This window comes from Pan paniscus, chromosome 9 (assembly GCF_029289425.2).
Source record: "Pan paniscus chromosome 9, NHGRI_mPanPan1-v2.0_pri, whole genome shotgun sequence".
Classification (NCBI taxonomy): domain Eukaryota; kingdom Metazoa; phylum Chordata; class Mammalia; order Primates; family Hominidae; genus Pan; species Pan paniscus.
Genome location: NC_073258.2, coordinates 10,570,938 through 10,596,239, shown reverse-complemented (window position 1 = coordinate 10,596,239; position 25,302 = coordinate 10,570,938). Strand labels below are relative to the sequence as shown.

The following is a 25,302-nucleotide window of genomic DNA, read 5'->3' as shown; positions in this document are numbered from 1 at the left end:
CTCCAGGCCCATATATCCAACTGGATATTTCTACTTGGATATTTCATGGAACTTCAAATTCAACTAGTCAAAATCTGAACTCTTCATCTTTCTCACAAACCTGATTCTTCTATTCTTAAAATCATGTTATATAGAATCAATGTCTACCAGTTACCCAAGCTAGAATTTGGTGGCGGAGGGCGGGGGGGAGTGCGGTCATTCCAGACCCCTCTGTATTTCTCAGAGACCACATCTCATTAGTCACCTCCTCCCTAAGCTGCATCTATAGTCCAGGAGTCCAGAGGTTTTCTGACTAAACCTCCCCAGAGAGTAAACCTGGTAGCTAAGAGGGCAAATTCTTGAGTAAGCATGCCTGTGTTCAAATCATAGCATCCAGTTTATACTGTGTAATTGTTGGCAAGTAAATTATGTTTTCTGGGGCTCCATTTTCTTACCTGTGAAATGGGTATATAATAATATTGCTTACCTCTCGAAGTTATTGGGAGGATTAATTATGATATGTAAGATGCCTAAAACATAATTAGTACTCTAACTTTTAGTGATGTTAATAACATCAATGATAATAATGCCCGAGTGAAGCCAGCAGTGGCACCCATCTGGCTGCATGAATCAAGGAAAGAGATTCAGAAGATATCCATTGCTTTAAAAAAATCAAACAATTTTTTTTTTAGAGACAGGGTCTCACTCTGTCACCCTGGCTGGAGTGGGTGCCCCTACTGGCTTCATTCAGGCATTATTATCATCTTATATATCATAATTAATTGTGGTTTCACACAATCATAGCTTACTGCAGCCTCAAACTCTTGGGCTCAAGTGATCTTCCCACCTCAGCTTCCTGAGTAGTTGGGACTACAGGTGCACACCACCATGCCTGGTTAATTTTTTACATTTTTTTGGTAGAGATTAGGGCTCTCCCTATGTTGCCCAGGCTGGCCTTGAACTCTTGGCCTCAAGCCATCCTCCAGCCTTGGCCTCCCAAAGCCCTGGGATTATAGGTGTGAGCCACTGTGCCCAGTCTCAACTGCTTTTTAATCAGATTTCCAGCCAATCCTTCATTCAGACCTACTCTGCACCCTTGGCTTTAAAGGAACCCAGTACCTCCAATTCTTAAGAGCATGGGTTCTGAGGGGCAAATTAGTTTACTCCTTACAGGCTTTCAGTCCACAGGCATTTAACTTCTTATGCTCTACACCTGCGCTGTCTACTGTGGGCGTCAACGAGCCACACTATCGTGCTGATAAAATTTGAAATATTTTTGATATCTTGGTTTAAAATATTATTAAAATAAATTTTTACTTATTTTTACTTTTTAAATGTGGCTACTGGAAAAATTTAAATTACGTATGTGGCTGGTATTATGTGTCTATTGGGCAGTGTTGTGTGCGTCTTACAAAATTGACATTTCTCATCTGCTGTCATGTTTTCTATCATTGTATTTAGTCTTGTAGTTTATATACTTTATTTCTTTATTTTCCTTTTTGGGCACTGTCCCAGGAAAGCAAAGATAAATGCATATGTTACATCTGTCATGTTTAACTGGAAGTTCTACCTAAGCTTTTCACAATGTAGCTCCTGCTTATATTTGTGCACTTCGTGTCCTGTCACTACTCTATGGCCCTGCCAAAATGAATTACCAATAGCTTTCTGAACACACCAGGAAGCTTCCAGATTTGCCTTTATTTTTTTGGCCTCCTTTTTCCGGAATACCTTTCTAACCCCTCCCACCTGTCTGCCTATAAGTTACTCATTTTTCAACAGCTAACTCAATTTCACCTTCTCAAAGGAGCTTTTCTTGACTTTTCCTCGTACCAGTTGAGAAGACTGCTCGGGGATCCAGAATATTTCCTGCATTTTTTTTGTTTGGATAATTATCTGTCCTACAAAGGGGATCCATTTTATTCATCAGACCCTGTAGTGCCAAGTTGAGGGTCTAATACATAGTAAAAACTAACATAATGTTAAATGAACGAATGAAGAGAGTAACAAAGAACGGTGGGATTGTAGAGAAAGGAGAGGCTGACTGAAAACGTTTCGAGAGAGCAGTGTTTTTAAGCTGTTCTTCAGAGAAGTTTTTGACAACTGGAGATGGTGTCAGGAATTTTCCAGGCAGTGGGAACAGGACAAGCAAAGCTTCCCCGAAGACAAGCAATATGCTAAAGAAATAGCAAATCATCCAGTTTGGAAGGAGCATTGGTAAGACCAGATCATGCAGGGCGTTGAGGTTATAGAAAGGAGTTTAACTATTGTTCTGAAGATAATGGAGAGTTAAAAGGTTTAAGCTGGAGAGAAAGAGAATTAGTCTTGTGTTTTAGCATTATCACCTGTGGCTGCAGACGGATAATGAATGCGAGGGGCATGAGTGGAAGCTGGAAGGCAGCGAGTTCATGGAGATGAGGAGAAACTGGATGTTGTGATCTACGGGTGGGTGGGGGGCAGTGGTGGTAAGTGGGGATAGAGATCCGGGCACGACCGCCGGATGTGTAGGCGGTAGAATGCACAGGACTCAGTAAAAGATGAACATGGGGAGTGAGGGAGGAGTTTTTAGTTAGTATGAACGGGAAGGCGAGGGTACCATTTACAGCGACGGGTAACCACGCGGGAGGAGCAGGTCAGCTCCCGACAGTGGAGGTGAAGATGCGTGCGCCTCGCGCACCTTGTCCCTCGCGCGACGCCGTCCGCGCCGCCCGCGCCGCCCGCGGTTCGGTCGGGAGCGGCAGCCCGTGCTCCGGTTCCGGTTCCGGTTCCGGCTGGCGTCTGCACCTGCGACCACCGTGAGCAGTCATGGCGTACTCCACAGTGCAGAGAGTCGCTCTGGCTTCTGGGCTTGTCCTGGCACTGTCGCTGCTGCTGCCCAAGGCCTTCCTGTCCCGCGGGAAGCGGCAGGAGCCGCCGCCGACACCTGAAGGTAAGAGCAGGCCAGCTCCCTCTGAGCTTCCCGGCGCCGAAGAGTACGGAGAACGCTGCTTGAGGGAGGGGTGACTCTGAGAGTCTGCAGCCTTCACCGAAATATCCACCAAACTGACTGGAGAGGGCGGGCGAGACGGCGTTGAAGGGCCAATGCCCACGGTTCCGTTGTTATCAGCGGGTGGCGGCCCAGATGGTTCTGCTGCTGAAAGGGCCAGGAACGTATGCATGCAGGTTTGGGCATCCTCTAGGTGGCCTTGGGTACTCCCGTTTACGCGCAGTCCCTGCTGTCTTACCCCACTGGCTTAACTCATCTCGTCACCGTTTGTTCACGTGCTTTGAGTCAAGGGTTCCCAGTTGGGTTTCCCTCTTTAGGTTTTCCGTGTACTTTCTGACGCGCCGCTTGGTACGAAATCAAGGCAAATGGAATTGGTACAGCAAACCTTAAGTCGTTATGTTTTTTCAACTTGGTGCTGGGCGCTCACTGCTTCAGGCTCTTCTTGTGCCTTTAAAAATATATCTTGAAGATTTTAGTAACCCCAGTTTCAGTTACTGAGGTGGTTATGAACAAATTATTACGTTCCCCTTATTGAAACAGTATTTATCTGTTAATTCTTCGTTGTTGGCATGATGTATGTGGTGTTTAAAAATTCATCCTCTTAGCTGCACTGGGGCCTTTTACAGAATGAGTGTAAAGGCACGGTGCTGAAGGCTGGGAGAAGGAACCAGAACAGTTTTCTATAGGTCATGAAGTTCTACTGGTAACTTTCTCCTGTAAATATCCTTGTAATATCTTTGAGACATGATTTTACGGTGTCTGAACACTTCCAGTAATGTTTAAACTGTTGATTGCTGGACAGCTCCTTTTGAACTGTAATCCACTTCCGTCCGCTTTATGCACATTGACTGTAGTTCCATTCTCTTGAGCATCATACACACTATAAATGCAAAGCACCAAGCTTTAGGGGTGGAGGGCAGATTGAACACATAATTCTGTTTACAGAATTTGCCTGATAATCTTTATGCTTGTAAGACTATCCACTTGGGAGGGACTTATAAAACATCTTTGCGTATTTGTTCTTTTTTTTCCTTTCTGTCTTATTGCAATAATCCCAAAGATTTTTACCTGTTTTGTCTAATGATATTGTCTACCTTGAAGAAGAGTAAATTCATGATGATCCTGAACAGTAAAGATTCTTCGAAAACTTTTTTTTTTTTTTTTTTTTTTTTACTTTCCATTATGGTGAATCATCTTGAACAAGTACTATTGACTGTGAGTGGGAGACACTCTTCTGAAAGTTGTAGAAAATGTAGAGTGGAGATTAGACATGGGTTGTTCCCTTGAGAACTCAAGTGTTGGTATTGAGTGTTCTCATGTTAGGATCTTTGTACCTTCAGTTCTCTTTATTCCTGAAGTGCTGTGCTTTTCCCTCAGTGCCCTTCTCATCATTCAAATTTCTGCTCAAATGAAACCTCCTCAGAGAGACTTCCCCTGATGACACTAACTAAAATAACTCTTTTCTCCCATCATTCTCTATTTTATCATGTTTTATATTCTTCATGATAGGCATCACTATATGATATGGAATATTCTTAAGTGTTTACTTGTTTGTTTTTTTGTCTTCACCTTCTAGAATGTAAGTTTGCAAGGGTAGGGACTTTGTCTTGTTTACCACTGTTTCTTCAGTACCTGGCATATAATGGGCAGTCAATAAATACTTTAAGATTATTAAGCTACCAATACTGTAAATTCTGTTTTTGACAAGGAGAAGCTACTTAAGTAGTATAACCTAGGAAAAAACTTACCTTGAATGGTACATTCCAGTAACTGAAACTTGCAGCAATAAATCTTAACCATTTTGGGGTTACATACGCCTTTGAGAATCTTATAAAAGCTATGTATTTTCTTTCTTTCTCTCTCCTTCCTCTCTCTGTCCCTCCCTCCCCCTTTCCTCTCTTCCTGGCCCCCTTTCCCTTTCCCTGGGTCTCACTCTGTCTCCCAGGCTGGAGTGCAGAGTCATGATCACAGCTCACTGCAGCCTCTACTTCTAGGGCTCAACTGATCCTCCCACCTCAGCCTCCCAAGTAACTGGGACTACAGGCACATGCCACCACGCCTGGCTAATTAAAAAAATTTTTTTGTTTTTGGTAGAGATGGGGGTCTCATTGTATTGCCCAGGCTGGTGTCGAACTCATGGGTTCAAGTGATCCTTCTGCCTCAGCCTTCCAAAGTGCTAGGATTACAGGCTTGAGCAACTGCACTCAGCCTAAAACTGTATGTTCTCTCTAGAAAAAGGTACATACTCTTATTGTACTCAGAATTTCAGTATCAATTCAGAGAATTCTCAGAACCCAGAAATCCCTGCTTTGAAGAAAGGAATAACCCTGAGTATTTGAAAATTCTTAAAAATACATGTTGTTATGTCTTCCATTTTTGCCCATTGATGTGCATGAAACAAGCACAGTTCCCTTTCCGCACGAAAGCCTTTAAGATAGTCTTTTAACAAATATTTATGATGTACCATATCACATACTGTGCACACAGTGTATAGACACTGTGTATTCCAAGAAAAAATGAGCGAACTCCGTGCTTTGAGGCGGCCACAGTTTAGTAAAGGAAAGTAGACATGTCAACAGATAAATGCAAAACAGACATGTTAGCAGATAAATGCAAGAGTGTCAGTCACAGTTACTCAAGTCTGCGCAGGGAACAATGAAGACATGTATGCAATGGTCAGTGTTATTGGGACTTAAGAAGGGTTTCATAAACCAGGTGTGACAGCTCATGCCTGTAATCCCAGCACTTTGAAAGGCTGTGGTGGAAGGGTTGCTTGAGCCTGGGAGTTCGAGACCAGCTTGGGCAACATAACAAGACCCCCATCTCTACAAAAAAAAGTTTGTTTTTTTTTTCAATTAGCTGGGCATGGTGGTGTGCACCTGTAGCCCCAGCTACTCTGTAGGCTGAGGTGGGAGGATCGTTTGAAATTTGGAGGTCAAGGCTACAGTGAGGTGTGATTGTGTAACTGCACTGCAGCCTGGGCAACACAGTGAGACTCTGCCAAAAAAAAAAAAAAAAAAAAAAAAAAAAAACAGGTTTCATAGAACATAGAGGAGGGAAGTCTTTTTTTTTTGATAACAGCTTTCTTGAGATCTAATTTATATATCATACAATTCACCCACTTAAAGTGTACAATTTATTGGGTTTCAGCATATTCAGAGTTGTACAACCATCACTACAACCAATTTTAGAATATTTCTTCAGCCCCCAAAGAAACCCTGTACTTTTTAGCTATTACTCCACAAATCCCCCAGCCCACCTCCAGCCCTAGGCAACCACTGATCTACTTTATGTCTCTATAGATTTGCCTGTTCTGGACATTTGGTATAAATGGAATCATATAATATCTGATCTTTTGTGACTGACGTCTTTTAACTAGCATAATGTTTTCAAGCTTCATCCATGTTGTAGCATGTAGCAGTACTTTTTTTATGGCTGAATAATATTTCATTGTGTGGATATACCACATTTCATTTATTCATTAATCAATTGATGGACATTGAATTTTTGCCTTTTAGCTATTATGAATAATGTTGCTACTGATATCTGTGTACAAATTTTTGTGTAGACTTAATGTTTTCATTTGTCTTGAGTGTATACATTTGGAAAATGTGAGCATTCCAGTGTGGCTGGAACTAAGCGTGGAATTTCTAGGTCGTATGGTTATTACATGTTTAACCTTTTGAGGAACTGCCAGACCATTTTCCAAAGCAGCTGTACCATTTTACATGACCACCAGCAGTGTAAGAGGGCTTCTGGTTTCTTGTCAATACTTGTTTGTTATCTGTCTTCTTGATTATGGCCATCCTAGTGGGAATGAAATGGTATCTCATTGTGATTTTATTTGCATTTCCCTGATAACTAATGACATTGAGCATTTTTTGTGTGTTTATTCACTCTTTGTCTATTTGTATATCTTGTTTTGGAGAAACGTCTATTCAGGTCCTTTTAACCCTCTTTAAAAGTCAGATTACTTGTCTTTTTTTTTTTTTTTTTTTTTTTTTTGAGAGAGACAGGGTCTCACTCTGGTGCAGAGGCTGGAGTACAGTGGTGCCATCATTGCTCACTGCAGCCCCAAACTCCTGGGCTCAAGTGATTCTCCCACCTTACCCTCCCAGGTAACTAGGACTACAGGTGTGTGCCACCATACCTGGCTAATTTTTAAATTTTTTGGCAGAGATGAGGCTCTCACTATATTTCCCAGGCTGGTCTTGAACTTCTGGCCTCAAGTGATCCTCCCACCTTGGCCTCCTGAACCACTGGGATTACAGGTGTGAGCCACCACACTTGGCCTCTTGTCTTTATTGTTGAGTTGTAAGAGTTCTTTGTATATTCTAGGTACAAATCTATTATCAGATATATGATTTGCAAATATTTTCTTCCATTCAGTGGTTGCCTTCACTTTCTTGGTGGTGCCCTTTGAATAAGAAAAGTTTTACATTTTCTCTGACGAAGTCCAATTTATCTACTTTTTTCTTTTGTTTCTCCTGCTTTTGGTGTCATATCTGAGACAAATTGCCAAATCCAAGGTCATGAAGATTTATGCCTATGTTTTCAAGTTTTATAGTTTTTGCTCCTGCAGTTAAGTCTTTGATCCCTTTGAATTAATTTGTGTATATAGGTAAGGTAGGAGTCCAACTTCATGTGGATATATAGTTGCCCCAGCACCATTTGTTGAAAAGACTCTTCTTTTCTCATTAAATTGTTCTGGCAGCCATGTCAAATCAGTTGACTCTAAATGTAAGAGTTTGTTTCTGGACTCTCAATTATATTACATTAATTTATGCACTTATCCTTATGCCAGTACCATGCTGTCTTAATTATTGTAGTTTTCTAAGTTATGAAATCGTGAAATGTGTCCTCCAACTTTGCTCTTCTTTTTCAAGATTGTTTTGCTATTTTGGGTCCTGTGACCACCTAGCATTTCCATAGGAATTTTGGATCATCACTTTAGTTTCTGCCAAAAAAAAAAAAAAAATGCCAGTTGGGATTTTGTTAGAGTGAACTGAAGCAATTTGGAGAGTACTGCCATCTTACCAATATTAAATCTTTCAATCTATGAACAGAGGATTTCTTTTTTATTTATCTAGGTCTTTAATTTATTTTAAAGGAGATTGTAGTTTTTAGTGTGAAAGTCTTATTTTGTTAAATATATTCATAAGTATTTTATTCTTTTTGATGTTGTTATAAATTTTGTTTTCAGATTGTTCCTTAGTGTATAGACAATTAGTTTTTGTATATTGATACTGTATCTTGTCACCTTGCTGAACTTGTCTGCATATAGATAGTTTTACTTTTTTTTTTAATCTGAATGCCTTTTATTTTTATTTTTACTTTTTTTGGCCTAACTGCCCTAGCTGGAACCTTTAGTGCAATGTTGAATAGAAGTGGTAAGAACAAACATCCTTTCTTGTCCTTGATCTTAAGAAGTATGCTTTACTAGCATATGTAATGTTATCTGGGGGCATTTCGTAGATGCCTGTTTTCAGGTTGAGGAAATTCCCTTGTATTCTTAGTTTGCTGAGTGTTTTTCATTATGAAGGGGTATTGAATTTTATCAAATACTTTTTTCTATGTCTGTTGAGATGATTATGAGATGATTATGTGAGTTTTGTCCTTTACTGATGTGGCATATTACATTAATTGAAATTTAGATGTTAACCCAGCTTTACCTTCCTTGGCTAAATTGAGGAGGCAGTTCTTAAAGTGTTTTGTTTTGTGTGTGTGTGTGTGTGTGTGTGTGTGTGTGTGTGTGTGTGTGTGTGTGTGTGTTTAAATAATCCAGATGAAAAAGAAGGGCATTCTAGGTAGAAGAAATACAGAGCAAAGAAACTTAGGGCCAGGCACGGTGGCTCATGTCTATAATCCCAGCACTTGGGGAGCCCAAGGCAGGTAGATTGCTTGAGGCCAGGAGTTCGAGACCAGCCTGGCTAACACGGAGAAACCCTGTCTCTACTAAAAATATAAAAATTAGCCCAGTCTGGTGGTGCACGCCTGTAATTCCAGTTACTTGGGAGGCTGAAGCAGGAGAATTGCTTGAACCTGGGAGTTGGAGGTTGCAGTGAGCTGAGATCCCACCACTGCATTCCAGCCTGGGCGACAGAGTGAGACTCTGTCTCAAAAAAAGAAAAAAAAAAAAAAAGAAGAAGCATGGAGCCTTGAAGTATCCTTAGAGTTGTGAGAGAAGACACCAGAGAAGTTGGCATGGGCCAAATTGTGAAGGTTTTTTTCTGTCATTCTTAAGGAGATTGGGTTTTATTCTAAAGGCAGATGAGGCATCATTGAGTGTGTAAGGAGAAGAGAAACATTTAACCTGGTTTTAGAAAGGACACCCTGGCAGCAGTGTAGACACTGCGTTGTGAGGATTTCTTCAGGGAGAAGATTGTTGTAGTCATCCAGTTGAGACATCATGAGCATCACCAAGTCATTGTCATTGGGCTCATCAGTTAGGGTGCTTGTGACAAGTGACAGAAAAGTCAGCTTGACTAAGACAGGGAATTTATTGACTTGTGTAAATGAAAAGACCCTGTGTTAGAAATGTCTTGCAGTATGGTTTGAACCAGAGACTCACAGTTGTCACACTGGGGCTCTAGCTCTTATTTTCTATGTCTTTTTCACTCTGGGTTCATTCTCAAGTTGGTTCTGTACTCTGGCTGCTCTATCAGGGTAGTAACAATGGTTGCAAAAGTTTCGGACATTACCTCCTCACATTCTATTGCCCAGAGAAAGTGAGAGTGCCTCATTTATATATGTATGTGTGTAGAGCTGGCCTGGAACTCCTGGCCTCAAGTCATTGTCCCACCTCAGCCTCCTAACATGCTGGGATTACAGCACTTTGCTGGGCACAGCTCCAGGCCTCTTTTCTTTTAAGTCCTCCATCACTCTCACCTTCCAGCCTCACTCCCAAGATTCTTTCCCAGAAGTTCCAGCAAACATATCCATTCACGTTAATGGCTTGAATTAAGTTAACTTGTGGTGCTGTGGGTAGAAAGAATATACTGATGAATCCACTCTGGAGTTGAGAGGAGTTCCCAAAGGAAAATATGGATATTAGAGCAAGAGAGGTTATCAATGGATAGATTGGAGGGAAGAGAATAATTTTAAGAGACATTTTAAAATAGAATGGGAAAGTGAGGGAGAGGGAGACATCTGGATTATTCTCAGGTTTAGGTGAAGGGATAGATGGTGATTTCCTTTGCCAAAATAGGAATGGAGGAAAAGTAGATTAAAGGTGTGTGAAAAGAAAATAAAAACTTGGGACCCCAGTTCACTATGCCAAAAGGAAAAAATTAAGCTGAAAGCTGAGTCATGCAAGAAACTGCCTTTCCTTTTGTTCCTAAGCAGGTAGCTACAGATAAAAAATTAAATATCTCTGCAGGTAGCTACTCTATGTTCACCGTATCTTACGTAAAGTGCCGATTTACTGAGCACCAGATGAATACATAATTGAATATTCCTCTACCTGCTCCTTTTCTCTTGCAACATATAGATTACCATACCCTTCTTTCCCCTCCAGCTCACTTTTCCCCTTGAAATATTGAAGCCATCAAAATCATCTTTGGAGAAAGGGACAGACCTCTCTCCTGGGCATGTCCTTAACGTTGGCAAAATAAACTTCTAAATTGATTGAGGCCTGTCCCAGATACTTTTTGGTTTACAGGTGTAAGATGATTAATCCAGGAATTGGAAAAGTAGTATTATGTCCCTTTCTTCAGTCTTCTTTCCTGTGTTAACATCCTACCTCCCTCATCCATTCCTGGTATGACCTAGGTGCAAGTATTTGAACACAGCCCTCTCAGAAGAGGCTCTTAGAACTGCAAATAACAGCATATCTAAGACAGTTCATGAAAGAGCAAACTGTTGTTTCCCTGCACTCTTCTTCTTCTATACTTAATGCTTTCTGGGGATTGCTTTAGTTTTTAGCATTTTCCTTGCTGACTTTGCTGTATGTTAGAATTCTGAGCCTTTTTTTCTTCTTTTTAATAGGAGCTGCTCATCTAGGTTTTGTTTATTTTCTGCTGTTCACTTGATGTTTCGGAATGAAATGTAGGAATTTGTAGTTTTCCTTGTTGCATTTTATTTGTTTAAATTTGGCCAAGAATTCTAGCTCTTGAAATTTTTTCAGAGCATTCAATGTTTCATTCAATGTATTTGCTTACCATTTCTTAGCTGTGTGCCATTCTTGATTTTTAAAAAACTTTTTGTTAAAGACATTTTCAAACATAAGCAAAAGTTGAGAGAGGAGTAAAATGAATCCATATCATCCTGCTTCAGCAGCCATCAATACATGGTCAGTCTTGTGTCATGGGTATCCCCACCCACTTTTCCCCCCATTCACTGGATTATTTTGAAGCAAATCCTAGACATTGGATCATTTTTCATCCTTAAATGCTTCAGTATGCATCTCTAAAAACAGATTCTTATTAAAATGTAGCCACAATACCATTGTCATACCTAAAAAGTCAATACTTCCTTGATGTCATTAAATATCTAGTTGGTGTTCAAATTTTTCCCACCATGTTATAATTTTTCTTTTTTTCTTTCTTTTTTTACAATTTTACCTTTGATTATGATCAGCATGTTTTCTCTTTTTGTTTGTTTTTTCTCAGGCTGGAGTGTAGTGGCAGGATCTGAGTTCACTGCAACCTCTGCCTCCCAAGTTCAAGCAATTCTCCTGCCTCATCCTCCTGAGAAGCTGGGATTACAGGCGTCCACCACCACGCCTGGCTAATTTTTTTTGTATTTTTAGTAGAGACGGAGTTTCACCATGTTGGCCAGGCTGGTCTCGAACCCCTGACCTCAGATGATCTGCCTGCCTTGGCCTCCCAAAGTCCTGGAGTTACAGACATGAGCCACCATGCCCAGCCTCAGCATGTTTTCTTGATAGGTCAAATTATTTTTTTAAATGTATTAGTCATTTAAAACTGCTTTTAGAGTCCCACCACTGTATTCATGGAAACGTTTTGTTTAGGGTCATTCAACCAGTTGGTTATTTGGTTGCTCTATTCCATCTTACTCTGTCACCCTGGTTTGCCTCCTTCCTCCTTCCCCACTTCAGTCTATTCTCAATATAGCTGCAATATAGTATTATGTTGAAGCTTAAGTCAACTCACATCTCTCCCCTCCTCAAAACTCTACAGTGGCTTCCTGGCTTAGATGAAAAGATAGTCTATACATGACCCAAAAGGCCCTATGTAATTCTCTTCCCCATTTGCTTCTACTTTTCTATCTTTCTCACTTTGTTGTGGCCACACTGGCTGCCTCCTCACTGTTCCTTGAATATGCCAAGCATGTTCCCACTTCAGTGCCTTTGCATTTGCTGTTTCCATTGTTTGAAATGCTCTTCTTTTGGATATCCATGTGCCTTTCCCTTCATCTTCATGTTTTCTCTCAAACTGCATTTCCTGATGCCTTCTCTGGCCATTCCAGCTAAAATCTTAACTTCCAACACGGTCCTACCCCTTCTCCCTGTCTTATTTTTTCTCCTAGTATTTATCATTATCTTGTTTATTGTCTCTTTTCCTACTTAGAAAGGAGGCTCTGTGGCCGAGCGCGGTGGCTCACGCCTGTAATCCCAGCACTTTGGGAGGCCAAGGCGGGTGGATCACAAGGTCAGGAGTTCAAGACCAGCCTGGCCAACATGGTGAAACGCCGTCTCTACTAAAAATACAAAAATTCGCTGGGCGTGGTGGCAGATGCCTGTAATCCCAGCTATTCGGGAGGCTGAGGCAGAGAATTGCTTGAACCCAGGAGGCGGAGGTTGCAGTGAGCTGAGATCGTGCCACTGCACTCCAGCCTGGGTGACAGAGTGAGACTCCATCTTAAAAAAAAAAAAAAAAAAAAAGGAGGCTCCGTGAGGATAAGGATTTATATTTGTTTTGTTCATAGCTGTGTGTCCAGCTTTAGATGAGGCCTGCACGTAAGTAGACAATAAATATTTATTGACCGAGTAAAAGAGTGAGTTAATTAATGAGAGCTGGCTCCTAGGGATCATGACTTCCGCTATTAGCATTTGTAAGCCATTACCTTATTATTATTACATTCATTATGGTTACATAAATGATCATGCATCCATGTGATAGACTATTATGAATTCAGTAATTTATATTCATGAAGAGTTTTAAATGACATGGGAACATTGTATGATACAAGTGAAAAGTAAAGATATATACTCACTAGAAAGATGTCAGCATTTTCACAGGAAGGGGAACATCACACACCAGGGACTGTTGCCGGGTAGGGGTGGGGAGGGATAGCATTAGGAGATATACCTAATGTAAATGACAAGTTAATGGGTGCAGCACACCAACATGGCACATGTATACATATGTAACAAACCTGCACATTGTGCAAATGTACCCTAGAACTTAAAGTATAATAATAATAAAAAAAAGAAGTCAGCATTTTAACAGTGGATATTTCTAGATCATGTAATTACGAGGGGTTGTTCTTTAAATTTTTCTGTACTTTCTCAGTTTTCTGTAGGTATGCATTTCTTTTATAATCAGAAGAAAAGTACTTTCTTTTCCCTTCCATATCCGTTCAAAAAAATTTAAGAGTCCTTTTTAGAATCTAGCCCAAGGGTTACAACATGTTCACTTCTCTGTAGTTTGTAGAGTTTGTCATCCACTTTCTACTTTCCTCAGACTGGAACAGTAGTTCTCTATCTCCATTCTTTTAAGACTTCACTTTTTACCAACATAATTTCTTAAATTTTTCTTTAGTTCAGTGACCTTATTTGGAAGTTTTCCCAGTTCTCTTGATAGAAATTATTTAGTGAATAGACTTGAATTTATCCTCCTCTGGGACTTTACTTTTGTCCTTAGAATTGTTCATTCTCCACTGCACCAGAAATTTATCCCCTTAGATATAGAAGCAAAATGGAAGTTGGCAAGTTCTGTTTTCTTACCATTACGTTTTATCCTAAGGCAAATTGCCTTTTTTCTCTAAACATCACTAAAAACACCCCTTTTCCTTTTGCTGGCCTTTTTGTAAATCTGGATTTATTTTGGGCCTTGGCCTCCTCACGTCACTCTTCCAAGTCTTGCCACTCTTTCATGCTGATTACTTATGTGTCTGTCTGTTCATCTTTTCTGTCCTTTTAGAAGAGCTACCTGCACATCTACTTTTTTTTTCCTCTGCTGTTCCTACCTGCCTGAGAATTTTTGAAGTGCCCATATAGAAAGGCATTTTAAGGGCTTTCCTCTCAGAGAGCGTCTCGTGCCATGGCATTATGTCTGTTTTTAAAACTTCTTAACTCTGGGCCAGGCACGGTGGCTCACACCTGTAATCCTAGCACTTTGGGAGGCTGAGGCAGACAGATCGCCTGAGATCAGGAGTTCAAGACCAGCCTGGCCAACATGGTGAAACCCTGTCTCTACTAAAAATACAAAAATTAGCCAGGCAAGGTGATGCATGCCTGTGGTCCCAGCTACTTGAGAGGCTGAGGCAGGAGAATCACTTGAACCTGGGAGGCAAAGCAGTGACCCGAGATCGTGCCACTGCCCTCCAGCCTGGGTGACAGAGACTCCATCTCAAAATAAAACAAAAAACAAACAAACAAAAAACTTCTTAACTCTGGCTTCCTAGAGTTTGTGCTGCACGATTCCTACTTTGTTGTCAGAAACACTAAGATCTCATTCTCCTGAGGTTCTCCTTTCATTTCATCAGAGTTTCTTCTTTGATCAGAGTAGCAGTTCCTCTGCTCTCCCTGTGTACCTGTGGAACATAAAAATGTCAGCACACTTGGTCAAGAACTTGTCAGTTTTTCCATTGTCAGCTGAATGAGAGTTTGAATAGGTTCCGGGGTAGTTGAAGTACTCCAAGATGACAGTGTGCCACTCTGTGTTAGAGGTGGCTTCAAGAGAGTCCTATCTACTACTTCTACTTGGCTGGGAACCTTTGGTGTTCCCACAGTAACACTGTATCTGGGCATCTTTCCTGCTGACCCTGCCTGCATGCTTATAAATAGGGTTCCTTAGTAGCCCCTCTCCAGTGGCCCTGTTCCTGTGGAATAGCACAGACCCTTTGTCACGATGTTCTCCCTAAGTAAGTTGTGTCCCACTGAGTCTTAATCTCTCTGAGATGTGAAAATATACAGATACATGTATATGTGTATATAAATATACACATACAAACATATACACATATACATGTATGACATACATATACATACATAGTTCTTTGTTATCTTAAACTAGCTTCTTATGTGTTGGTATGTAAGTGCCTGAAGACAAATATATTATTTTGGTTGGTTACCATTTATTTTCCCTAATGAAGCATCAGAGATCTACTCTGAAGGAATGTTTGAAGGACAGAGATTAGGAAATCATTTTGATTTCAGAGGGTCATTTTCCTGTTTATATATTACGGAAATGAACAGAAAACAGCAGACAATTTGAGAGCCCATGAATGCGTGTAAATTAGGCATTTTTTCAAGTTCAGAAACGTACAGGTAAGTGGGTATGGAATACCTTGCTTGATCAGTCATCCTAATTGCCAGTTTCTATTCTAGAAACTATAAAATTAAAAACTGGCAGGATAATGAAGTAAAAAACTATTTTTAGCCCTACAAATGACTGGGCAGGATCTTGAGATTCTAATAAAGGCTAACACTCCCAGTATAATTCATCCAAATCAGGTCAGCAAAGATTGTAGTAGGCAAGACCCAGAGCCTGCCCTGGGGACCCAAACAAATAAAACACTAGGCCTTTATTCAAGAAGTTCTTAGTTTGTCTTCCAGCCGGAGACCGCTAGGAACACACCTGTAGTTGAACAAGTTGAGTGGATTACTCATTGCAGCAAGGGAGAATGCACACCATGGGGAGTTGTGGGGCATCTCAATAAGGCACTGTTAGAAAAAGTCATTATAGGGTTTGGGTTTGTGTTAGGTGATCTGGAGGATGGTTTAAGGATGTGGTACTTTACTCTGAATTAGATGCTTTCAGGAAGTAAGGCAAATTCTAGGACTGGTATCTTAACAGTTTATCTAAAGGGAGGGCCAACTAGAGAAACGCTAAAGCTGTAATTGATAAAGCAGCCCCATCGTTCACATTACCCAGCACTAGGGGATATTAGGTATTTAGTGGCTTGGACAGTGTTCATGTTTTGTCTGTGTTCAGACAGATTACAGAGTGGTCTTGTTTTTTTTCTTGATCCATCATCACAGAATGGCCTTGTCTAATGTTGGTGTTCTGAAATAGCTTATGTGTAACAGGAGAACACCACAACTTATCTGTGAGTACCAAGCCAGCTCATAGCAGTATTAATGCCTAGTCGATAATACCAGGCCAACTTTTAGATGTTAGAGGCTGCTTTTCTAGTTCTCAGATATGATATACACCAAATAAAATTGGATAGAGATGGTGCTTAGTGGAAAATGTTACCTGTTTTTGTTTCCCAGTTCATTTAAGTACAGGCTATAAGACACATTAATAAAACTCTTGATTAAGGCCAAGTGTGGTAAGTGCAATTAAAGAGGCTCAAGCAGTGTGTTTTACAGGCATGGGGAATAGCATGAGAAAATGCTTTGGGGGCATGGGGGCAGTATCTGGCCTGGGCCTTGGAGGATTGGCTGGATTTAGATATGTGGAGTTGGAGAGGAAAGCAAAGCCACTGGAGGATAAGCATAGGCTCAGAAGCAAGAAGGCGAAAGTCAGGTTCAAAGCATGGTGAGAACCCTAGTTTGACTAAATGAGTGGTATGTAATGGGAAAGTAGTGTGAAGAGGCACTTTTGGGTCAGATTATGGAATTCAGTTGTTTAGGAATTCAGTTTGTGGGGAGGGAAAATCAGAATTTGTTAAATACCTACTATATGTGCTAGGTGCTTTGTATATATGATATTATTTAATCTGTAATTCTTGTAAACTCTGGAAAGTAGATATCATGCCCATTTTACAGATGATGAAAATGAGCTCTAGAAAGATTAATTTAACCTCCACTGAAATAGTGGGAGGCACAGCCATAATCTTAACCAGTAACTGACTGAAAAGGTGGCACTCATTCCACTTCACTCTGCTACCTCCATTCTGCTGTCATACAGCCTCTTGTCATCAGTGGAAACTATTAGAAGCTTTTGATCAGAGAACTGGCAAGACCAGTTAGAATTGTGCGTTAGGAAGATTATTCTGGTGACAAAACAGTGGTAATTGATGTGTATTGAGTGTGTGGATGGGGCCCTGTGCTAAGCAACTTAGACACGTAATGATCTCTTTTAGTAATAGATAGGATGGATTGAGAGTGGAGAGGTTGATACAAGATGAAAGAAATGTGATTAAATTAGCAGAAAATGTGAAAGCAGTAGAGAGCAAAGCAGAATCAGGTAGAAGGGAAATGTAACAAGATAGGGCCCTTGGAGGAGACCGGTGAGGAAGAAACAGCTATCGTCTTGGCTTCTACTTCAGGTAATGCTGAATCAAATATGGCTTCTACAGCTTCCTCAATATTTAGGGAAAAGCTTGGCTATCTTAAGGAACTGGCCCCCTTAAGACCTTTCTTGAACCGCTGTTTCTATTTTTTATTAAAATAGAAACATGTCCAGTCCTTTATAGATTTATTTGCCCCAAGAATGAAATGCTGCAGATGAGTTAATGTTGCTTTCAGAAAACTCTTTTGTTAACAGTGCTGAAGTTTTTGTTTTTGTTTTTAGCAATAGGTATGGTTATTAACAAAGGAAGGTAGAGCTTCACTTTGTAAAATCCATTAATTTTCTTTTTTTTTTTTTTTGAAATGGAGTCTCACTGTCACCTATGCTGGAGTGCAGTGGCGCGATTTTGGCTCACTACAACCTCCGCCTCCTGGGTTCAAGCGATTCTCCTGCCTTAGCTTCCCGAGTAGCTGGGATTATAGGCATGTGCCACCATGCCCAGCTAATTTTTGTATTTTTAGTAGAGACGGAGTTTCACCGTGTTGGCCAAGCTGGTCTTGAACCCCTGACCTCAGGTGATCTGCCCGCCTTGGCCTCCCAAAGTGCTGGGATTACAGACGTGAGCCACCTCACCTGGCCAGAATCCATTGACATTAAGTTTTTAGTTAAGCTTAAATGATAACTTAAGTGAATTTTTTTTTTTTTTTTTTTTTTTTTTTAGATGGGGTCTCCTGTTGCCCAGGCTGATCACGCGGTGGTGTGATCATAGCTCATCACAGCCTCAAACTCCTGGGCTTGAGCAGTCCTTTTGCCTCAGCTTCCTGAGTAGCTGGAACTACAGGTGCATGCCACCACACCCGGCTGATTTATAAAAGTTTTTCTTAGAGAGGAGGTCTTGCCATCTTGCCCAGACTGGTCTTGAACTCCTGGGCTCAAGCAGTTTTCCCACCTCAGCCTTGCTAAATGCTAGGATTAAATTTTAATAATTAAGGAAACCTGAATATGGGCAAAGCTTTCAATAAACAATTAGGATTTAGTTATGTTCCCTTTTACAGAATACTTAAGTACCTGTAGAGATAGTCACATAGCCGTTTTGTTTTCTAGATTAGAAAACCTACAGTTTTATGTTCTGATATCTTTATTCTGATCTCTTTAGCTGTTTTTAATAAAGCAAACTTAAAAAAACACAAATCTTATTTGTAATGTAACTGTGAACTAGAACATTTGTAATAGAGAAAAATTGAAAATAATCTAAATGTTTATCAGCAGAAAAAGGGGTAAATAAATTATAATATGGTCATACAATGTGATGCTATATTGCAGTTTAAATGAATCAACTAGAGCTATACATGTCAACATGGATACATTTCTTGGCCAAAGTGTTGATTCCCCACCTGGAAAAAAAGGCAGAAAAGGAAAGTTGGAGAAGCATGTGTCTAATATAATCCCATAATATAAAGGACTTTTTAAAATTGTGGTAACCATTTTTAGGTAAACAGTTCAGTAGCATTAAGTACATTCACACTGTTGTGCAGCCGTCACCACTGCCTATCCACAATATGAAGTTTTAAAACATTCAAGGCAATATTATATATATGTTGTTTATAGATGCTTATATATTGTTTATAGATGCATAGTTAATGCAATAAAATCTAAAAGCACGCATTCTGATAATAAGCACCAAAATCAGAATGGTGTTTATCTCAGAGAGGGTGTGGGGGAAAAGTACACAAGGGACTTCAGTTATATTTGGGTGGTGGATATACAAATGTTCATAAAGTATGTATACTTTTATATACCTGGCATATTTCATAGTTTCAAATTGTTCTTTTGTAAAAAAAAATTCCCGCTAGAAATTTCCAAATGTTTTATAATCATTGACTTTTTATAGATTCTGGGCTATTCAGTTTTAAGAAACATGGTGGTACCAAGATCCAAGAGGTGAGGTTGCTACCTGTTGAGGCCTGTTAACTTTACGAGAAGAGAAATCTTTGCCAAATGCAGCATTGTCATTGTTGCCTACCATCTTAAGTGTCACAGGTAGCAGAGGTTGTAGGTCTCAAGCCTGAAGTTTGGAGAGAATGAATCTACAAAGAAAGGAAATACAAGAGGAGAGCAGGTTTTAGGAGGTGAAAATGAGTTCATTTTTAGGCTTGAGGTGGTAGACATACAAGAAGACATATATACTAATTGTATTAAGAAATAAGAGACAAGAGCTTGGGGGGAAAGTCAGAACTAGAAGTACACATTTTGGAAATTACAGTGTATTCCTTGAATAAATGAGTTTGCCGAAGGAAAGTATAAAGAAAGAACAGGCTGAGACAAAGTATTGGGGAAGGGGATTAAAGAAGAACCAGTGAAAGAGATTGAGAAGGAAAAGGTTGAAGGACCAGTGGAAAAAGAGAAGAGTAATGTGCCATAGAGATTAAGGCAGGAAAATTTGACAAGGATTTATTCAGATTAATCCAATATTTATTGAATGACCACTATGTGATAATTACTTTTTTGTATTGCAGAAAATTAAGAGTGAGAACTGACAAAAAAGCCATTGGATTTGACGGTTAAGGTAGAGTTACCATGTCATTGTAACTATGCTCCCTGTCTGTAAGCTCTTTTTAAAGACAGAGATTCTGTTCTATTTGTCATTCTAATCTCAGAGCCTGACATAGTGTCTGTCACATTGTTAAGTGCTCAGCGGTAAATATGTGAACAATGATACCGCATATAAAGTACTCAGATTTCTTCTAGGATATAAAACATATTTTTTGCTATCTAGTCTATATGTTCCATTGCTCTCCAAATCCCTCTTCTGTCTTTGAAAATAGTATTTTTTACTTTTTCAACACCTCTTTGATGTTATCAGTAACCTTAATTCTAATACAGGTTTCCTTATCAATTAACTTCTTTAATCAGTTCTAACATAGGTTTCTTCGGACCTCATCATGTTGTATTCAGCATTGCTTTTTGAAACCCTATTTTTTGTTTTCTTTCTTTCTCCTGTTACTCACTCATCAACTCTATATAAAGACAGTCCTATCAGTCAGAGCTGTGTAGAGGTAGCTTGAGCTTCCTGGGGAAAGCATTGTTTTCTATCCTGAGGTATTCAGCAGAATTAGGACCACAATTTGAAGCATATGAGAGTATCAAACACAGGTGGTTAGACTAGCTGTCTTTAAAAAAAAAAAAGCTTTATTGAGATGTAATTTACATATCATGCAATTCACCTATTTAAAATGTACAGTCACTGTAGTTTTTAGTATATTCGTAGAGTTGTGCAACTATCACTACAGTCAATTTTAGAACTTTTTACATCACACGCCTCCCCACCAAAAACCTCATACATATTAGGCAGTCACTTTTTCCTTCCTCTGCGCCCCTCCAAACCCCAGCTCTAGGTAATGACTAGTCTACTTTCTGTCCTATAGACTTGACTATCCTGGATATTTCTTATTAATGGAACCATATAATATGTGGCTTTCCATGACTGGCTGTATTCACTTATAATATTTTCGGAGTTCATCCATGTTGTAGTATGGATCAGTACTTTATTCCTCTTCATGGCTGGATAATACTGTGTTGTGTGGATATACTACATTTTGTTTATCTATTCATCAGTTGATGGACATTTAGATACTATGAATAATGCTGCTGTGAACATTTGTGTACAAGTTTTTGTGTGAGCATATTCCTGGCTGTATACCTAAGAGTGGAATTTCTGGGTCACATGGTCCTCTATGTTTAACCTTTTGAGAAACTGCCAGACTGTTTTCCAAAGCAGCTGCACCATTTTACATTCCCACTAGCAGCGTATGAGAGTTCCTTTTTCTTTACATCCCTCAAACACTTGCTATTATCTTTTTCATTATAGCCATCCTAGTCAGTGTGAAGTGGTATCTCCTCGTGAGTTTGATTTGCATTTCCTTGGTGGCGAATGGTGTTAAGCATCCTTTCCTGTGCTTATTGGACATTTGTTTGTCTTCCTTGGAAAAATGTCTATTCAGATCCCTTGCTCTTTTTTTTTTTTTTTTTTGAGACCGAGTCTCACTTCTATCCCCCAGGCTGGAGTGCAGTGGTGTGATCTCTGCTCATCGCAACCTTCGTCTCCTGGGTTCAAGCGATTCTCCTGCCTCAGCCTCCCAAGTAGCTGGAATTACAGGCATGCACCACCACGCCCATCTAATTTTTTTGTATTTTTAGTAGAGACGAGGTTTCACCATGTTGGCCAGGCTGGTCTTGAACTCCTGACCTCAAATGATCTGCCCACCTCAGCCTCCCAAAGTGATGGGATTACAAGCGTGAGCCCCCACACCTGACCACAATTGTTTATTTTTACTTGGGTTATTTGTCTTTTTAATGTTGCATGGTAAGAATTCTTTATATATTTTGGATACTAACCCTTTTCAGATACATGATTAGCAAATATTTTCTCCCACTCAGTGGGTTGTCTTCACTTTCTTAATGGTGTCATTTGCAGCACCAGAGTTTTAAATTTTGATGACATCAACTTTGCCTACCTTTTGTTTTGTTGTTTGTGCTTTTGGTGTCCTGTCTAAGAAACTGTCACCTAATCCACAGTCACAAAGATTTATGTCTATGTTTTCCTGTAAGATTTTAAAGTTTTAGCTCTTATAATTAGGTCTTTCATCCATTTTGAGTTAATTTTTGTATATGGTATGAGATAGGGGTCCAATTTTATTCTTTTACATGTGAATATCTACCTGTCCCCACACCACTTATTAAGACTGGATGACTTTTAAGGCCCCCTTTGACTCTGAGGCTTTGTAGTACTTTGGTTTCTGTTATTGTCTAAACAGGTGGACAGTCAGGATTTCATGTTATGGCCATCCATTTCTCAAGAATATATTGTGTCTGAAAACAAGGATTGCCATTAGTTTATCTGTTTCCAGGCTTCTCAGTTGCCTTCAATTTCATCCTCCTCTGACTTTTATGATATTGGTTTGTTTCTAGTCATCTTTGGCTAGCACATTTTTCTTTTCTTTCTCTTTTTTCCACATAAATACAATATTCTTCCAGCCTTTTGGTATTGGGAACCATTCACTCAATTTTAATTAGCTTTGTCATTTAGGTAGCTTAGAGTTTCCTCTTAAGCCTAACTGCAGTCTGATAAAAAAAAAAATTCTGTATTCCATCAACAACTGGAATATAATGTGTGAAAAATGTATATTCAGTTGTTCCCTAACAGTAAGCCTTCCAAGTTTCTTCATTATCTTCTCTATCTTAAACTGTTGATCTTGGAGTTTTCTGACTCCTCCTCCATGAGCTCTATTTTTGTTCAGTGTTAAATGGCACTGATTACATGGTAATAAACCTTGGACATGTTAACTTAAAAAATATGATTTATAAATTTAGAAGAGAAGAGGAGACTTTATTTCTTATAAAGGGTTACAACCTTCAGGGTGGCCATTCTGACAGGCTGGGAAGTGTAGCCTCCAGCCAGAAGCAGAAACATACACTTGGAGGGATGGGCAAAGGGAACAGGAATTCATGCTGAGCAGGGTGGCCATATATACATATTCAATAAGCTGTAGGGGGAGTCATGAATATTTATGAAAGGAGAAACACGTCCTTCATGGGTCTTATACACACAAAATGGCAGTAATAGCGTGGTCAGAGAGTGGAGTTTTCAGCCCTCTCACATCAAAAGGTGAAGCAGAAGACATGAAAACCCTTACTGTGCATTCTCTGTAGACTAGCCAGAACCATTCTGTGGTTGGTAGTCTCTTATCAGGCAAAAAAGGAGGGACAGTATCAGGTGGTTGGTTGATAGCAGTGGTGGATTTTTTTGAAATGGCTAGTTTCTGTTTGGTAGTTAGAGAAGAAAGGCTAATAGTGGTTTGCGAGGGATGGGGTATAATGAGGTGGGTTTGAACCCCCCATCCCGTCATAGCCAAGAATTGAATTTTCAAGGTTACTTTGGGGTCCCGTTGGCCAAGAGATGACCCATCAGTCAGTTGGTGGGCTTAGAATTTTATTTTTAGTTTATAGACCTATCCTTTCCTTTTTATAGCTCTAGCCACCACCTCAGTGATTTGCATCTCAGTGCTAAGTTACTATAATAGCCTTTTTGACGTTTTCCCAGACCCTAGTTTCTGTCTATATTAGAGCCTATATTCTGCTGCTAGATTAATCCCCATCAAGTACCCTTCTCATCAAGGTCCACTGTATCAAATTTATATATCACACAAGTTAGCATTTTAACTCCTCCCCATCTTTACTTCTTATCTCTTCTTACTTCCCTAAATGGAGCCAAACTAATTTGGTAGTAAGTCCTACTTAATGGTTTCTTTGTTCTCAATCTCATATACACAGTCTTCTTTCCTCCTGGTGTGCTTTTGCTTCTCTCCTATTCTTTCATTCCCTTCAGTAATTGACTCCATTTGCCTCCTCTTTTTTTATTATTTTTTATTATATTATTTATTTATTTATTTTTGAGACAAGAGTCTCGCTCTGTCACCCAGGCTGGAGTGCAGTGGTGCGATCTTGGCACACTGCAAGCTCCGCCTCCCGGATTCATGCCATTCTCCTGCCTCAGCCTCCCGAATAGCTGGGACTACAGGTGCCCGCCACCATACCCGGCTAATTTTTTTTTTTTTTGTATTTTTAGTAGAGACAGGGTGTCACTGTGTTAGCCAGGATGGTCTTGATCTCCTGACCTTGTGATCCGCCCGCCTAAGCCTCCCAAAGTGCTGGGATTACAGGCGTGAGCCGCTGCGCCCAGCCAACTCCTCTTTTTTTTAAAGAAAGATTTTGCATCTTTTCAATACTTGAATATTTAGTTTATCTAGTAAAAAGGTCCTTGACACCCTGCTGCTGCTGCTGCTGCTATTTATGTCTTTGTTTTAGATATTCTGGTTTTGAAGGCATTGTTCCATGTGGGAACTATTGTTTCTATTACCTTTATCGCTCTCTTCTTTTCTTGCATATGGCAGAATCTTGAACATAATAGGTATCCTAAAATTTTCCTGGCTGACAGATCTATAAAAGTTTTGGGGGAGATGTGTAATGTCATTCTTAAATTTTAGAGATGCAAAATAATGCTTTTTTGTAATTACCTGTTTTTAATTTTTATTTTTTTGTTTTATGCCAGATTTGAAGATAGTATTCTCAACACAGTAAGGTGAAGTTCCACAACATAATACTACAAATATTAGATCTAGTTTATTGAACATTAGCCACCTGATAGATTCTCTCAAGAGAAAAGTTAGCTTCCTGAATGCTGGCTAGGCATGCTTTTGAAGGTGCATAATAGCCAAAGCCAGTACTCATCATTTAATATACTAAGATCCTTGAAAATTTAAAAGGGGCATAGTCACCAGCATCCAGAATAAAGGGTGGTGACATGGTGATTTCCTTCTTTTACTGTCTAAAGCTGTGCTTCTGTTGCTGACCCAGTCTTTAAAAGAAGCATTTCTTTTCAAAATTTTCCATGTCATTTAAAGTCAATACTGAGAGGAAAAGGAGTATCACTGGAATGGAGCTTGGCTGAGAAAGGATACAAGGCAGAAGGCAACTTCCAAGCCTACCTGCCCACCTGCCTTCTTTCTTACCTCAGGAGCAGAGTTGACTTTGAGAACTAAATTCTGATTTTTTAAGTCTTACCCAAATTCGGCTCATGCCTGTAATCCCAGCACTTTGGGAGACCAAGGGGGGCAGATCATGAGGTCAGGAGATCAAGACCATCCTGGCCAACATGGTGAAACCCCGTTTCTACTAAAAACACAAAAATTAGTTGGGCGTGGTGGCACATGCCTGTAATCCCAGCTATTTGGGAGGCTGAGGCAGGAGAATCACTTGAACCAGGGAGTCGGAGGTTGCAATGAGCCGAGATCGCGCACTGCACTCCAGCCTGGTGACAGAGCAAGACTCCCTCTCAAAAAAAAAAAAAAAAAAAAAAATCTTACGCAAATTCCTACCTAACAGGCCTGGGGAGGCACACCCTACAAACTGTGAAGT

At 39.9% G+C, this 25,302-nt stretch overlaps 1 protein-coding gene across 10 annotated transcripts in view; it reads left to right on the top strand.

Annotated features, from left to right (window-relative positions):
- The first annotated feature begins 2,631 nt into the window (after positions 1 to 2,631).
- RIC3 (RIC3 acetylcholine receptor chaperone) overlaps positions 2,632 to 25,302 on the top strand; it is a 77,165-nt gene continuing 54,494 nt past the window's right edge. For 9 of the 10 annotated variants that reach the window (XR_010113330.1, XR_010113329.1, XR_010113328.1 and 6 more), the window contains exon 1: positions 2,632 to 2,905. Coding sequence is in view for 5 of the 10 variants with exons in the window: in XM_063608088.1 (XP_063464158.1) it covers positions 2,782 to 2,905 (124 nt within the window). In the remaining 5 variants the exon portion in view is untranslated. Of the gene's footprint in view, positions 2,906 to 19,844; positions 19,895 to 25,302 lie in introns of all 10 variants that reach the window. The other variant, XM_008971376.6, reaches the window with a different exon arrangement.